The sequence below is a fragment of the Carassius gibelio genome, chromosome A13 (genome assembly GCF_023724105.1).
Source record: "Carassius gibelio isolate Cgi1373 ecotype wild population from Czech Republic chromosome A13, carGib1.2-hapl.c, whole genome shotgun sequence".
Lineage (NCBI taxonomy): Eukaryota > Metazoa > Chordata > Actinopteri > Cypriniformes > Cyprinidae > Carassius > Carassius gibelio.
Genome location: NC_068383.1, coordinates 18652889 through 18669652, shown reverse-complemented (window position 1 = coordinate 18669652; position 16764 = coordinate 18652889). Strand labels below are relative to the sequence as shown.

General features: G+C 38.9%; 1 protein-coding gene across 2 annotated transcripts in view; it reads left to right on the top strand.

The window, feature by feature from the left end:
• LOC128026402 (methylcytosine dioxygenase TET2) overlaps window positions 1-15147 on the top strand; it is a 42279-nt gene extending 27132 nt beyond the window's left edge. For both annotated transcript variants that reach the window (XM_052613494.1, XM_052613495.1), the window contains 9 exons: window positions 887-2987; window positions 3074-3164; window positions 4181-4274; window positions 4369-4577; window positions 4906-5056; window positions 6000-6089; window positions 6247-6384; window positions 6495-6807; window positions 9713-15147. In XM_052613494.1, coding sequence (XP_052469454.1) covers window positions 887-2987; window positions 3074-3164; window positions 4181-4274; window positions 4369-4577; window positions 4906-5056; window positions 6000-6089; window positions 6247-6384; window positions 6495-6807; window positions 9713-10671 — 4146 coding nt within the window. In that variant the 3' untranslated portion in view covers window positions 10672-15147. The remainder of the gene's footprint in view (window positions 1-886; window positions 2988-3073; window positions 3165-4180; window positions 4275-4368; window positions 4578-4905; window positions 5057-5999; window positions 6090-6246; window positions 6385-6494; window positions 6808-9712) is intronic.
• The last annotated feature ends 1617 nt before the right edge of the window (window positions 15148-16764 follow it).

Genomic DNA, 16764 nt, shown 5'->3' with positions numbered 1-16764 from the left:
AGTTGACCAGCTCTCTTCTGCAGTAGAGATGGTACTGCTTCTCCTTGCTAAAGATCAGCCTAATTTGGAGGTACAAGAGAAGGCTCAAATTTAATTGTGCATCACAATGTTAGATTAGATTTTAAAATATATTCATAATAACAGAAGCATCGTTTTCCACAGCCCTGCACTCTATTTGTGGCAGCATATATATGCTAATTCATTCTCGCTTACAGAGTGGGAGATATATAGGTTTCTCCGGTAATGGTTGTAATCAAATAAATGCTATGCTTTCACTCACAAACACTGCTCTTAAAGGCATTACAGGCAAGAAGAAATGAAAATGACATCTATAATTTTCTGAAGACAGTCAGAAAGGACAGGCAGACAGACAGTCAGACAGACATTTGTGGCCTAATGGTTGGAGAGTCATATTTTTAACTTGAATTGTCGCGGGTTCCTTTCAAAGTACCTGCAGGAAATGTAGGTGGTGCCCAACTAAGGTGCCCTTGAGCAAGGCACCACCAGTTGCTCCCTGGACACCACAGCAAAAATGGCTTGCCATTGCTTAGTGTTCCAGGTACGCGTGGGCATTCATTATTGGCTGCTGTGTGTGTGTGTGTGTGTGTGTGTGTGTGTATGGATATGGGGATGAGTATGGACACCATATTTGGCAACACGTCATGCCACTTAATCTTAAAACGTTTAACAAAGAACTCATTGTGTGTAGAGATATTATATACAATAATGGTTTACATATTACATATTAGTTCATCATTTTTTTTCATGTATTGTTTAATCACCCTAAGTGCCATGATCCACTGTCATAAGTTGTGATGATCAAAAGCAGTATGTCCTGCTTCACACCACAGCCAAAACATGCTATCTTTATATTTTTCCACTGCAGGTTGAGTCAGAGGCAAACTCAGTAAATGGCACAAGATCAGAGCAGATGGAGGAGACCTGTGCGGCACCAGAGGAAGAGGCGCATTACGTATCCTTAACACACAATGTTCCACCTGATGTTCCTACACCTATCCAGCATGGCTTATTACCAGCACCTCCTGGAAAGGAGCCCAGGGCCACTGATGTGCTTCTCCCTCACAACAGTTCTCCAACCTCTCATAATGGTGCTGAATACATGAAACCAAACACTGAGAGGCATGTTGTTCCCACTGAGCCACACGCCACTTTACATAGATCCACGTTTAAGAAAAGTTGTGAATCTGAGTCCTTTCAAGAACAGGTGGTTCCTCTGAAGAATATAAAAATTGAGGAGCAGTGGGTTGAGATTGATGACCAGCACACAAAGCGCTTAGAGACTAGAGGGTGCTATGAAGATGCTTTATCTACGCTTGCAGCTGTGGTCTGCTTCTCCAGTACGGACAGGAAAAGTCTAGAGGAGAGGCTTTTTGGGGCTCAGGCCTCAGACATGTGTTTAAAAACTGAGCCGAAAGAAGAACCATATCAGTGTCAGTTAAATCAAGGAAAAACTCCAGAAGAACCTCCTCAGAATGATAACATTGCACTCAGTGTCCAGTCTCTGGTCCAGCATAGGAATATTAGCATTGATCAGGCTATAGCTATTGAGGCCTTGACCCAACTGGCAGCTACTCCACAGACAGTGCCCTTTGAACCAGAAAACCAGAGTCAGGACGCTCAACGAGAAATGTCTACTTGCTTCACTTCAAGCAACCACATACCTCTTCGAGAGGCTAAACCAGTTTCAGATGTTTTCTCTAACAAGGTCTCAGTAATCAGTTCATCATTGCATCAGACTTCTGTCATCCGCAACCCTCTGAACAGGCCGGCCAACTTCACCCAAAATCAGCATTGTGCATCTACCTCCAGAAAACTTTCCTTGAAGGATCTTCTGGTGGCCAGCTCTGAATGTGAAAAGCTATCGTATACCACAGAGAACCGCAGAAATGGCCAAGCACTTTGTAAAGCTGACAGATTAGAAGGCACTTTCAAGAAGTATAAGCATGGAGAAGCGACTCAAATCTCGAGAAAGAGGGACGAGGAGGAAGTTGCAGCTCAATTGGTGCAGCTTGCGTTCATGATCGAATCCAGGCAGATGCAAGTCTCGGAAAACAATCCACCGAAAGGTATGCCGACTCAGAACATGAAATACAATCATAATTATTTGGGGCAGCACTTAAAAAAGCAAAGTAAACCTAAAATGGCTCCATCAAAACCCAGGATGTCCAAGAAGAAAGCTGCTGAGATCGAGGGCAACCATTGTAGGATTCCATTGGCCAAGAGGACGCCCAACAGGAAAACCCCACTCAAGGGCACCCTTCAGAAAGCCAATTCACAACAAAAGATGATTTTCCATCACAAGAGGAGTCTGTTTCTTCCACAAATGCAGATAGACCTGAAAAAGTACATAGCAGAGGCTCATCATGAGAACAGGCAGCTCTTATTCCACAGCAACTCCCTGAAGAAAGAGCACTTTGAAACGATCTTAGGTTCTGGTAAGCAGAATGGCTTTCACTTTAAATACGAGCAAGGAGCTCAAAGTCATTCTTTACCACCACCAAACGGGCTGTTTCACAATCATACAAATGACCATCTAGGTGCTAGCCAATGGCCAAGGCATGAATGTGAACAACAAATGATTTCTCAGGTATCGAAAACCTACGATGTGCTAAATCATGGTGCTAAACAACAACCTCAGCAGACCATGGCCAGTGAACCCTGTAAAGACCCGCCGCAAAGCCCAGTGATGTACCATAAAGCCAACGGCATTAATGATCATCAACACATGCACTCGAATCACAATGGATTATACCAAGTTGAGAAGTCTGGAGGTGTTACAGTATTGTCGACATCCAATGTGCATTTGGAGAATGGTGATGTGGCAAACACTGGAGAACAGACTCCTACCAAGCACACGATCAACAGCTTTTTGGAGTCTCCAATGAGGTTCTTGAACACACCAACCAAGAATCTCCTCAACACCCCCTCCAAACAAAACACAGAGCTGCCCTCCTGTGATTGTGTGGGTAAGTCATATTAGCCATATCATAATTTTAAATAAAAGTTTGCTAGAACTACTTTCAGTTCATCTGAACACAATTTTCCTCTACAGAACAAATAATTGAGAAAGAGGAGGGTCCGTACTACACTCACCTTGGATCTGGCCCGAATGTAGCAGCCGTGAGAGAGATGATGGAGAACAGGTAACGTGGATCTCAGTTGTTTACATGCAGTAATGTTTTCACGGGATCCAACACAAAAAATATATACATTTGTATTAATTCTGTGTGTATACATTTAATTTCCTAATTTTAAATGTATTAATTGTTTTAATTATTTAAATTATTGTTTCAATATATTACAAAACAAAATATTTGTTGTAAAATAAAGATATATATATATTTAATAAAAAATTATACATTTATTTAATAAAATAAGAATAAAACTAAAATAAATTAACTATTATTCATTTTTACTAATAATTATAATGTTTAATATTTATAATCAATCCAACATGTAGCATGGTTGCGCTTTCCCAATCCTGTCCCCCCTCTATCCCACCTTCTGGTTGCCCTAAATATTACACTTCTGCAATTAATTAAATTCAAACCACTTAATATACAGAATCCATTTGAACAATTTTTAGTTTTGTAGATAACGTCAGTCTGTTTTTTAAATGTAAGATTAAAGTTTGAAAATCTCTGTTTTGGTTTATTGTTGAAATGCCCACAATTCAAAATGCACCTAATGATGATGATGGTGATGTCATAATATTTGAATACTGAATTCTGATTGGTGTTCTTTTTTGCATATATTTGCATATTGAATCTAGATGGATCTGTTCTTCATTGCTTATATTTTTAACAGTAAGAAACACAGATCTTAAAGTAGTTACATCTGAATTAAAATCTGAATTTGAGATTTTAGGTCTAACATTTATGTTATGGTGGGAACAATTAACTCGTTTGGCTTCAATACAATCACAGTTTAAAAGTCAATTATTTAATCTTAGAAACAACATGTCTTCACATTTAAGTTTTTTCCTACACACTATAACTGAGTCTTTTTACATAAAAATATATGGATCTATATATTTTCTGAAGGGAGGTCTGTTGCAAAGGTATAATCATATTTGAGGGCTTCAAAAAACTTTTGAACTTTTGAAAACCACTGTTGTAGTGCTTAACACACACAACTCACTGCACTGTTTTCTTCACAGATATGGTGAGAAAGGCAACGCTGTCCGTATGGAGGTTGTTGTGTATACAGGCAAAGAGGGGCGGAGCTCACAGGGTTGCCCGATCGCCAAGTGGGTAAGTGACCCGTGTGAAATAACTAGCAGTCTGCGAAGAGCTTGCAGGATGACTGTTCATTCATATACGTATGCACATATGTTAAATTCTGCAGATCATACGTCGAGGAAGTGAGGAAGAGAAGTTGTTGTGTCTTGTGCGGCAGCGTGCTGGTCACTGCTGTCAGAACGCAGTGGTAGTCATTCTCATCTTGGCCTGGGAAGGGATCCCACGAAGTGTGGCTGACAGGCTGTACCAGGAGCTCACACACACTCTCTGCAAATATGGCTCACCCACTAGCCGCCGCTGTGCCCTCAATGAGGAGTGAGTCACAAGTAACATACGGACAGAGTGTGTGGAAATGATTCATGAACACACATCCTCCCTCATACAAGTACAAAATAACATTTGTTAGTTGTTCTTGGAGTGTTTTCTTTAAGCTTTTACACCAACTCCTTCACACCATCATTTTATAAATGTGCATTCACTGCTTGAAAAGACCAGGCTAGATTATATTAATAATATAGTGTGTGCGTATTCCACATTTTCAAGCAAATGATAGCACCACCAGCAAATTCTGTATTAAACAGTATTATTTTACATTATAGTTTATTATTGCACTGTAACTTACCTTCTTCATCTCTCCTGTTAGTCGTACATGTGCGTGTCAGGGTCTGGACCCAGAGACCTGCGGTGCCTCGTTCTCGTTTGGTTGCTCCTGGAGTATGTACTACAATGGCTGCAAGTTTGCACGCAGCAAAATCCCCCGGAAGTTCAGACTGCAGGGAGACTATCCTGAGGAGGTGAGCACTAGATGGACTCAAGGGAAATACATTCTCAGTCCAAATATGTAAAGAAATGTTTTGTTATGGAAGAATCATGCTGGTCTTCAAAATTCTGCCATAGTGGCTTTAAATAAGAGTGCAACTCTGGTGAGAGTATCCTGTGCGAGCATACCTGAATGACCTTGTTTACCTGAACCACTTTAACCAGCTGCCCTTTAGTGGCACTAGTGGTGATTTTCCACTTCTTGGTACGACTCAGCTCGGCACGGTTCAGAACGGTACAGCACGGCATGGTTTGCATTTCCACTGCAGTTTAGTATTGCTTAAGTATGGGCAGTATTATTCATATGTCGTTATAGTTGCGCCACCTATACTGCTACGACTCCTAAAAAAAAAAGTTTTAATTCCACATTGCCCGATTAAGCTCTCGCTGGAACTGCTCCTCTGCTATCAATGAGAGGAACGTCTGTACTTCCTCAGCAGGAAGCAGCTCTTCTGCTCTATCAAACAGTTGCGTTCGATCGTTGGTTGGCTGTGCTGATTTAAATATAGCGGTTCATTTGTGTTTGTCTCAAAGTGACGATTCTCTCCGGCCAATCCGTGATCAGCAGAGTTTACATGTCACGTTTTAGTAACGGTAAAGTTCACTTGGAACCTCAACTGAAGTGGTACTAAAAAAAGTACCGGGTACCAGGTACTGTACCCAATGGAAAACCCTCCAAAAGTGAAGCGTACCGTGCCATAACATGCAGTGGAAAAGCGGTATAAGTAAAACATTTAACAGAAATTCGCTCACATGGTGGACTTAAATCTATAGGTGAATTCATAAAAGAGTTGCATGCCTGGTGTTTTTTCATTGCAAAAACTCCACTAATAAAGTTTTTGAAAGGTAGTGTATTTATGCCTTATGGTCCATTTAATTCATCTTTCAAACTACAATAATGTTTGATTTTGTGGTTAGGAGGAGAAGTTGGAGAAAAACTTGCAGAATCTGGCATCAGATTTGGCCCCTGTGTACAAGAAACTTGCTCCTGATGCATTTCAGAACCAGGTAGGAATTAAGTAATCAAAATCTCACATGTTAAACTGTAATTTTTTTTTAGCTTATTTAGTTGATTACGTGAATATGTTGATATTTCTATAGCATCCAAGACTGAGCTTGGTGTATATTTGTAAGGAAAGCATCATAATGATGTGTAACCCGTCAGGTGGAGCTGGAGCAGCAAGGGCAGGACTGTCGGCTGGGCAGGAGTGAAGGTCGACCTTTCTCTGGTGTGACTGCGTGTGTGGACTTCTGCGCTCATGCCCACAAAGACACACAGAACATGACCAATGGAAGCACTGTGGTGAGTCTCACTTCCACTATTAATGTCAGTGTCCTACTAATACTTATTTCCTCCATTTTCAGACTCTATTGAGATAAATGAGATATGCATATGCCTCATGTGTACCACAGGTATGCACTTTAACCAAGGAGGATAACCGTGCAGTGCGGAACATTCCAAACGACGAGCAGCTGCATGTCCTGCCGCTCTACAAGATCTCTGACACGGATGAGTTTGGCCGTGCTGAGGGCCAGTGGGCCAAGATAAAGTCTGGGGCAATGCAGGTCCTCTCTGCTTTCCCAAGAGAAGTGAGGATGCTGGCTGAGCCTGTCAAATCAGCACGCAAGAGGAAGATGGAGGCTAAAAGAGCCCATGCTGAGAAAATAAGTGGCCTGGACAGTAAACAGTGCACCCCTATGAAAGTGAAGAACGAGCCTCTTAAAGGTATACCTCGTTCTGGTCATGTCATGCTCATACTTATTACGTTTTTAGTCTATAGGAATGCATATGTGCACAGTGTTTCTTTGCAAAGTGACATCACAAACTATTGGCCACGAAAACTTTCTAAAATGCAAAAAAAACTTTTCAGTTTCTTGTACATCGTTGTCATGTTAACGTACACTTAAAGCGTTAGTTCACCAAAAAATTTTAATTCTGTCATTAATTACTCACCCTCATGTTGTTCCAAACCCATAAGTCCTTACTTCATCTTCAGAACACAATTTAAGATATTTTTGATTAAATCAAAAATGGTCTGTGACCCTGTATAGATCACAATGCTGCTGAAATGTTTTATGGCAAAGAAAGGTAGTAAGCACATCGATAAACAGTCCATGAGACATCAGTGGTTCAGTTTTAATGTTATGAAGCTACAAGAATACTTTTTGTGCACAAAGCAAACATAAATAATGACTTGGGGGTGAGTAATTAATGACAGATTTTTTATTTTTGGGTGAACTAACCCTTTAAGGTGACATCTAAAACAGGTTGTCTCATAGTATGAGCCAGGATGTTCCAGTAACAATCGGTTTTCTGTAATATGCAGTATTACATTCTTTTTGTTTTTTATTTTTTTACTATATGAATATATTTAATTACACATGCTAATTTATGCATGCTAATAGATCATGTTTGGTATCTTCTTACACTCATTTTAAAGAGATAGTTTACCCAAAAATGAAAATGTGTTGTTTATCTGCTTATCCCCAGGGCATCCAAGATGTAGGTGACTTTGTCTCTTCAGTAGAACACAAACTGAGATTTTTAGCTTCAGTTGTTGCAGTCTACACAAACAAAACCAAATTAAACCCTGTAGCTCGTGACGGTACATTGATGTGTAAAAACACAAAATGATTGGTCTGTGAAAGAAACGGAACAGTGTTTATATTGTGTTTTTACCTCTGTTAAACACAATATAATGTCTGAACTGTGCACGTTCTTAACCAATCCCATGAGTTGTCTTTTTCTTTTTGCTTTATGGCGGATCACAGACTTATAAGTGCATTACCGCCACCTATCTCTCAAATGGACCATTGACACTGGTCCATTTGAGAGATAGGTGGCGGTAATGCACTTATCTGTGATCTGCCATAAAGTAAGAAGAAAAAGACGCCTCATGCGCCTGTTGAGAACGTTTACAACAGGATGCGCTCAGGAGTTCTAATAGTTCGGACATTGCTTGAATCAAAGGTATAAAACGATATAAATACTGTTCATTTTCCTATACAGACCGATTGTTTTGTGTATAATTAATTTGGTTTTGTTTGTGTATGTTTTTTTTGTTTTATTGTATGTTTTAGCCGTGATTCTTATCCACTTATTATAAGACTGACTTCAACGGTTTGAGCTAAAAATCTCAGTTTATGTTCTACTGAAGAAACAAAGTCACCTAACCATCATCTTAGATGCCCTGGGGGTTAGCAGATAAACATCACATTAATAAAATGTATATTTTCCTGTTTATAATGTTTATTTTTTAATATTGTTTAACAATTATTTTATAAAGATTTTAAAACATTATTACATAAAATTTTTAGCAAATCGCAAAAATGAATGCTATTCAACTTTAGCATGAAAATATTTATTACCGTATTTTCCGTATATACCATATTATTAACAACTATAAGGCACACTTTTTTTCATAGTTTGGCTGGTCCTGCGACTTATAGTCAGGTGCGACTTATTTATCAAAATTTATTTGACATGAACCAAGAGAAATGAATCAATAGAAAACCTTACCGTCTACGTAGGCTGTAGTCTACCACTGAGCAGCATAGAGCGCCCTCTGGCGGCTGTAGATGGTAATGTTTTGTCTTGGTTCTTGGATCCTAAATAAATGTGAATTACGAGGCGTTTCTCAATGTCAAGGATACTTCCTTGGCAGGACTGATCCTTCCAAGTCACTTCCTTCAGAGGCTAGGCGAGGCTCCTCTTCGCATTCGGAGAACACGTAAATGGAACAGGCTAGCAAGTGCACGTAATTGCGTCATTACGTCAGTGAAAAGGTCCGTTTGAATAACGCTAATTGGAGAACTTAACTAGTTATTTATAAAAGAAATGCCGTTGACGCAACCAATTGTTAAATGACAGGTCCGGTTCAGTTAACCATTTGTATTTGTATAATTTACAATATCAATACGGTAGTAATTTATGCTGGCATTTAAATGTCAAACTTTACTTATATTTACTACAGTTATAACAAATGTTTGGTAACGTAAATAAAAACCGTTAACGCTCCGACTACGTTAACGTTCAACATTTTTGAATTTTTGAACTAACGTTAGATAGCAAAGCTGCGCGCATAGGATTGTGGGTGATTTGAGAGCGCGAAGAGCGCGAAGGATACACGTATGCATCCTTTCCTGTGTATGGGATATTCTTCGAACGAAGGACTCAGTCCTTGGTTGAGATTCCGAGGATCCTCGACATTGGAACAGTCCTTCGACGGATGTCGATGACGTAGCATCCTCGAAATACTGGCTCCCGAGGATCCTTCCTTGACACTGAGAAACACCTATAGTCCGGTGCAACTTATATATGTTTTTTTCCTCATCATGACGTATTTTTGGACTGATGCGACAACCACCGGTATAATAAAGTGTGCATGCAGTGGACACTTCCATGTGTTTTATAGGGATATACAGTGAGATTAATTTCAATTAATTATGTAAATTAAATGCTGCTTTTAATAAACTAACATTATTTTGTAAAATGGTATAAATTTCTCTTGAGAAAATCTATCATAAAATAGGGACTGGTGTTGGGCCACTGATTTAATTCAGGAAATTTTGGTGATTGTAGGATTCTAAAATGGAGGTGCTTCTTATTTTTATTCTTTTTTTGTCCACAGGTTTCAAACACAACTCTGTTGAACATTCACCATGTTCAGAAAAGGATACTTGTAATGTAAGCTCCACAATGCGAATGTCTGGGGTTCCAGGCATTGGAGACCGACTCTCAGACTTCCACTCTACTGTCCCATACAACCAGAGTAACACATGCGACACACCTCCTGTGGCCTCCGGCTTTGGCTTGTCCACACACCCAGCGTTCCCTCAACCGCATGATCCCTCAAGAGGAACGGGCCACAGCAATGGCTCTCCTTCTCTTAGACACGGACTTGAGAACATCAGGCAGATGTCTGAACCATTCAAAAACTCGTATCCGAACGATCCTCACTCTCCCTCATTCAAATCAGAGCCTGAGGAGATACGGTGCTTCCAGGGTGGCACAGCTCCCACCCCGCTCTCCCCACCCATGGCTGAGGGTCTCCACAGTCGCTTGAACCTGGAGGACCACCACAACCCACCCGTTACAGCACGACCCCTGACCCCAGAGGTGGGTAAAGCGGAGGAATTGTGGTCAGACAGCGAGCACAATTTCTTCGATGGGGATATTGGAGGGGTTGCTGTGGCTCCTTCCCACGGCTCCATCATGATCGAATGTGCTCGACGGGAAATGCATGCCACCACTCCCATCCTGCGGCCCAACCGCACGCATCCCACCCGCATCTCCCTGGTCTTCTACCAGCACAAGAGCCTGAATGCCCCGGGCCACGGCCTGCAACAATGGGAGGCTAAAATGGCAGAGAAGGCCAGGGAGAAAGAGGAAGCCGAGCGTCTAGGACTCAACAATAGGTCAAAGGAGATGGATTCGGATACGGAGAGCGAAAACGAGACTTATCCGGAAGAGAGACACAAGCTTCAGGTCCCTACTCGTCAATCGCTCACAGTTACGAGTGACGGCGTCGTCATGTCAGCGCCCTACGCCCTCACGCACGTCACTGGGCCTTACAACCGCTGGACGTGACGTTCTGTGTGCTTGTCTAGCTAATGCCTTACCTCAGCTAGTTCTCATCCTTTCATGCCGTTTTTATTAGTGCCCTTTTTCAGTTGTGCTCTTCATCTCAGCTTTTACGAAGAAATAGACTACCGTTTGTGAGTTTTTAACTGTGACTTTTGGTGTGTATGTCAGATGTTTTTTTTTATTGTAAAGAGATGGTGCTCAGAACAGATGTTATAAAACTGGTTTTATACATATAGATAAGAATTAGTGCATAGAAGATGTGATTATTTATTCTGATCATTTTCAAGACTATTTTGTAATTTAATTTCTGGTCCAAGCCTGTTTACTGCAATAGGAGTATGTCATCCTTTAAATGATGTGTGTAGTAGACTCTCCAATTTGACATTGTCAAATGTGAATCCTGTATTCTGGTCTCACCCTCGGGTGCTGTCTTGTCCAACACACGGTAGTTGCTATTTTATGGTGCCATTGTAGCAGTAAGGTTAAATGACCAATATCAACCAAACATGGGTTTCTAACTGTGCGTTCACACCGCCGGCATCGAGAGCGTCAAAGTGGCCGGAAATCATTCATTTTCAATGTAAGCCGGCGTCGAGTAGCGGCGAGGAGCGGTGCGGCGCAACTTGGCCGTTGAGAGCGTCGAGGAGAGTTGAAATCAAGACAACTTTATGGTAATGAGCTATGACGCGGTTGGGCAGCAACCAATCGGAATGTAGAATCCACCGGATTCCAGAGAACGCAGCCCCGACCACATTAGTTCCCAAGCAAAATGGAGGACAGGTTGATTATTGCTGTTTCGCGTTTGCAATAATCTATGATGTGTCCCCCGTATTTTAAGTAAAGGATCTTAATATTTCGTCCACAACAATATTTAATGAGGTTAACTTATAACGTTACCCACCTTGTGGTTAGTCTGCACGAGATCAACAAGCTTGTTTGCTTTGCGGCCACTTTAAATACAAAATAAGCATTTGGTCTACGTCAGAGCGTCTGAGTGCTCACGAATCTTTCAGCAGCGTTGTGAGCATAGACAGTAAAAGAAATGGACACAGCGACCCCATTGGAACTCATTTGAGACAAGTGAAGCCTGTTTTTAGCTATTTTTAGCACTTCCGTTTCTGACGCGCAGACTCAAACGAAGCTTGACGACGTCAGCAACCTGTCTGACAGATGTAAATCTTCTAGTAGCTGTGCGTGCAAACTGCCACCGTTAATCTTGCAGAGACGGCGAGCTTGAGCGGGGAGCTCTTTGGCGTGAGTGAGCAGGAGTAAGTATTCTGATTAATTATTTTGTATAGTATTTTAAAATGTAACGCCAGTACGCCATATTAAGTTAATTGCCTGCGAGCTTCTCCTCCTGTCTGTACGGTAATGCGACAGAGAGTCGCGTGGTTATGACGCAATCGTTAGCCTATTTTTACAAAAACTGTTTCCATAATGTAACATAGAAGGTAATGGAGCCCTTTATACATTGTCGTGTATCTTTAGGAATAAATAATGGACAACTGGAGCCTTTAAACGCCTCAGATGTAAAGTTATTCGCTGTCAAAGTGACGCCAAAATGAATGGGAGGTCAATGGGATGCTAACGCAAGTGAAGTTCTGCTACAAGATGGCGGCACCCGGTCGACTTCATTGCCGCCTGGTCGTGAGCAGAGCGGCAAGAGCGATTTTTGACGCTCTCGACGCCGGCGGTGTGAACGCACAGTAACAGGAACTTTGTCAGTAAATTGTTTTGGCATTGTGAGACAGTGTTGGGGGTAATGCATTAAATTATAATCAGATTTGTTTTTTCAAGTGACTAGTAAAGTAGCGCATTACTTTTTTCAATTTACAACAAAATATCTGTTACTTTTATGAAATAAGTAACAAGTTTTTTATGCGTTTATTCACTGACGCCTCTCCTGTCCCAGTGTTGAGAGAAACAGATACTTTTCAATTTAACTTATGGTGTCGAAGGGCCTTTACAGTGTCCAGAAATATAACTTTTGGGGGTTTTGTTATTAAAAAACAAATAAGCAAGCCTAGCCCAAATGACAAAAAGTAACGCAAAAGTAACAATACATTACTAACGCAGTTAGTTATGTTTTATGGAGTAACACAATATTGTAATACATTACTTTTAAAAGTAACTTTCCCCAACACTGTTGTGAGACATAGTATGTGGCATCCTTTAAAAAGCACTTTGCATCTTCAGACCAACTTTACTTTTGACGTTTCTGAGATGCACGTTTGGTTTATTCATCATCAAGTATCTACAATCACGTGTTTAGTGTAGACTCAGTCATGATTATGAAACTTTGCATATTTAAGCAATAATCATGGAAGGTTTTATGCTGCATTTTGACAAATTGTCCAAACTGGTTAATTTCTGGCACTTATGTAAAAGTTTATATTATTTGGTCCCAATATTCGAGTTTCTTTTCTTTTTTTTAACTCCCAAAGAGGTTGAAACATGACTTGAAAACTGCTTAAATCGTTTTATACAATTCAAGCATGTTAAATTATGTTCAAATGAGTTTACTGTATGATTTTCACTGGTGCTTTTAAAGAGATCCCATGACACCTCCTGAGATGTCATTTCATCTATTTTTTATTGCTACATAGTGCATTTTTATTTAAAAAACAGTCACCTTTTGGTGTGAAGGATGGGGTGTATCCATGTCTGTGCATGTTTGGTTTTATTTAGGTGCATTGAATGAAAAGATCGATCTTAAATCTAATGGCTTCTTAATTGCATGTGTATCCAGAGGCCTAGTCAAGATATTGGCTCAAACGAAAGGTTTACATTACTCTTACATAAGGTTTAAAATGAACATACGGCTAAGATATGTCTTTTTAATTTCATCTTTAAGGTGCTAAAAAGTGTACGTCAGTGTTCAAAACCATTGTACACTCAAAATGCTGTGCTTCAGCACTTGAAACGATATATTTTCATGTAAATTGTACACATTATCTCTCAAAACGTGTTTGAACTAGTACTCGAGCAATGACAAAGATAGAAAAGCTCAACAGTAACCCAATGTTAACCTATGTTTAGGTCACAGAGTGGCATGGGTGTGTTCACGCTACTGTCTCTTCAATTAAACCTACTTTTGCTGAACTATGAAACTTTCTTTTTGTGTAAAACCATCATGTGTAACAAAAAGATGATGATATTGTAATCCTGAGTTTGTATGGCTCAGGAAAAGTGCTCATCAGTGGTGCTTATTCATTGTACCAGAGTCCCCTGGCATTGACAAATCACATACAATAAGTGACTCTCTAGTTCTGGATCTTTCTTTTTGACCGGTGCTGAATGTTTTACTCATTAGATCATGCTATATTATTGAGTGTTTTTCCTCTTGACTTGATGTGGCACAAAAAATACTATGACCTCACAGTCCCTTGATGGTAATTGACGGACACTGAAATGCCAGTACTATGAACATCAAATAGCCTTAGGGATTTACAAATGCAATTCGATTCAATGCTCACTGATTTTTATGCATTCTACCAAGCTATTGTTTTCCATGCTCTTGATTTATGTGAATTATGGGTTGGTTTTTATGTTACTGTTCAAAACCTGGATTTCTGTGTGAATTAGTTTTATAATTATATAATATGTATAAGTACCATAAAACTTTTTTTTTTTTTGGCTCATGCTATCTTGTTTGAGTTCAGATGATTAAACATGGCTCTCATTGCAACAGTCTTGCTAATGTTCCTAAATTTGGTTACATTCCTTTTCAAGTTAATATATTCACATTATGCATCTCTCGCATGATTTTCCTCCTTTTTTTGTTGTATTTTCTCCTCTTTTCTCAGGTCTCTCTGCCCGTGTAACTTTGGACACTAGCTTCTATGGTTCTTGGATTGTCTTCCAATAGAATTCTTCAAAATTTGAATTTATTTCTGGTTATGTTTTGTAAAATGGAAAAGTGGTTCCCCGTACAACATCTTCATGTATATGATCAGTTTGACAGTTGTCTTCTGTATATGTTGAATGAAAGCTGTAGTGTGTAATTTATGTAGTACCACTAGCATCACCAAACAAAATTCCATTAATAATAAAGATTATTTTCAGGCAGTTATCCCAACACTCTCACAGATAGTCAGGCAAATTGATTGGTTAATCCAGTGTTATTGTGTCGGGCTGATCACAAGCAATGTTTTGATTGCTGTTCAGAGATGCAGATATTACATTTTCAGGGAATTCAATTCAACCATTGGCTTGTTTACTTGTAAAAAAATAATAAATATTTGGAATATTGAACATTAAAAAAATTACACACTTCAGCTTTAAGAATGAATGTAAGCCATTATGGGCACTGTTGTAGTATAATGAGGAATTTTAAACCTATTACCTTCAAAAAAAAAAAAAAAACTTGACTTGAAGACTTGTTCATTCTGTGACTTGAAATGATCTGTCAAAGAAAGAAAACACCAGCTTTTTAGATTTTTTCTTGTAGAAAATAAAATGCACAGTAGTTGTACAGTACATTTGAAGTGTGAGGTTTTTTCCAGTTGCATATTTTCACGCATTACATCTAAATAGCAGTTTCCACAGCCCAAACACTTTGCGATCTATCTAATACATTCTACACTGGTCATAATAACAGAGATGTTATTGTAGTAGCTATTCATTAAGCATATGAGCATTTACTATTCTGCAGTTCAACAGTATTTCCATCCCACATAAATGTTATATTGTGTGTTTTCAAGAACATCAGATATTTTGAATCGAGTTTTAAAGATATTTTAAATATGATTAATATGTATTTGGCTTATATCTGCCAAATGTGTTCAGGAATAACAATTCCCTAACTATGTTATAATAAAGAGTGAATTTCCTGGCAGAAAAATCAAATGACCTGGAATCTCGGGGATTCACTAATCAGTTTGAAAAATTCACAAATACAACACAACTCCAAGCAGAATAGTGGATTTCAACATCAACAGTTTTAGTGCCCTCTATGGGCTAAATTTGATGAACGTCCTCAGCTGACCCCAGTGCCTATGTTTGAAGTTTATATTACACAGTTCAATTTCCAAACTTGCTTGTTTCTGCAAAACTCAAGAATCAGGCTTCCCTGGATATCTTGTCAGGATTGTCCACACATAATATTCACCTTATATAGTGTATTTTGCATACACATCTTGCAAATAAGTAGTTTATTCCAATGCTGTATACATATTTTAAACTAAAAATAAAGTGTAAAAATCATTTCAGTCCAATTTTTATGTATTAATAAGAGATTTATTTACAATTATACTTAAGTATACTTGATATGTCTGAATTGGGAAACAGCACACCACTCTTACTGTTTCTAAGATTTGGTAAAAGTACTGTAGCTTGTATGCAGTTCTGAAATTCAGTGTGTGTACACTTAGCCTATATTTAATCTTTTGATCAAGATATACTTCATTTTTTTTTTTTAGATCAAGTAGCCTATTAAATAATTCTTTCATTCAGAATATAACTAGCCAATGTTTTACATACTCTTTTATATAATTTGCATGTTCATGTTTAAAAAGTCAGCTTTGATGTTGATCAGCTTCCCTTAAAACATTTATTTTAATATAAGTAGACTTAAGTAAAGTATATTTTCCAAATATGTGGTAAGTATACTCATATTAATGCACCAGTGGTATACTTCTACATATACTTGTATATGTATGTGATTTCAATACTTCTTCGGGGTCAGTTGACCTGGTTAGTTTATAAAACTATTCTCTCATGTGTACTCTGTATGCTTTCATGTGTAACAATAGCAAACTTTAAAACAAGTCAACTTATAGGTATAGAAATATTTAATAACTTATACTTCTAATCCATTTGTGTGTGTGTGTGTGTGTGTGTGAAAGTGCATTTTGAAGAATATGCTCAGCTAATTTGCACCAAGTATGCACTGAAAAGAATGGAGTGCATTTTCATAAACTAAAATGTCACCAAATACATATCCAGGTCATTTCACCACAAATTATAAAAAATTAGAAATTATATTCTAGCATAAAGATTCATTGCACCGTGACATTATTTTGTTGGCATTAGTTGTGATTTTCATTAGGCCTACTGTAATACAGTTATAAATTAGAGCAAGCATACTTTACAATT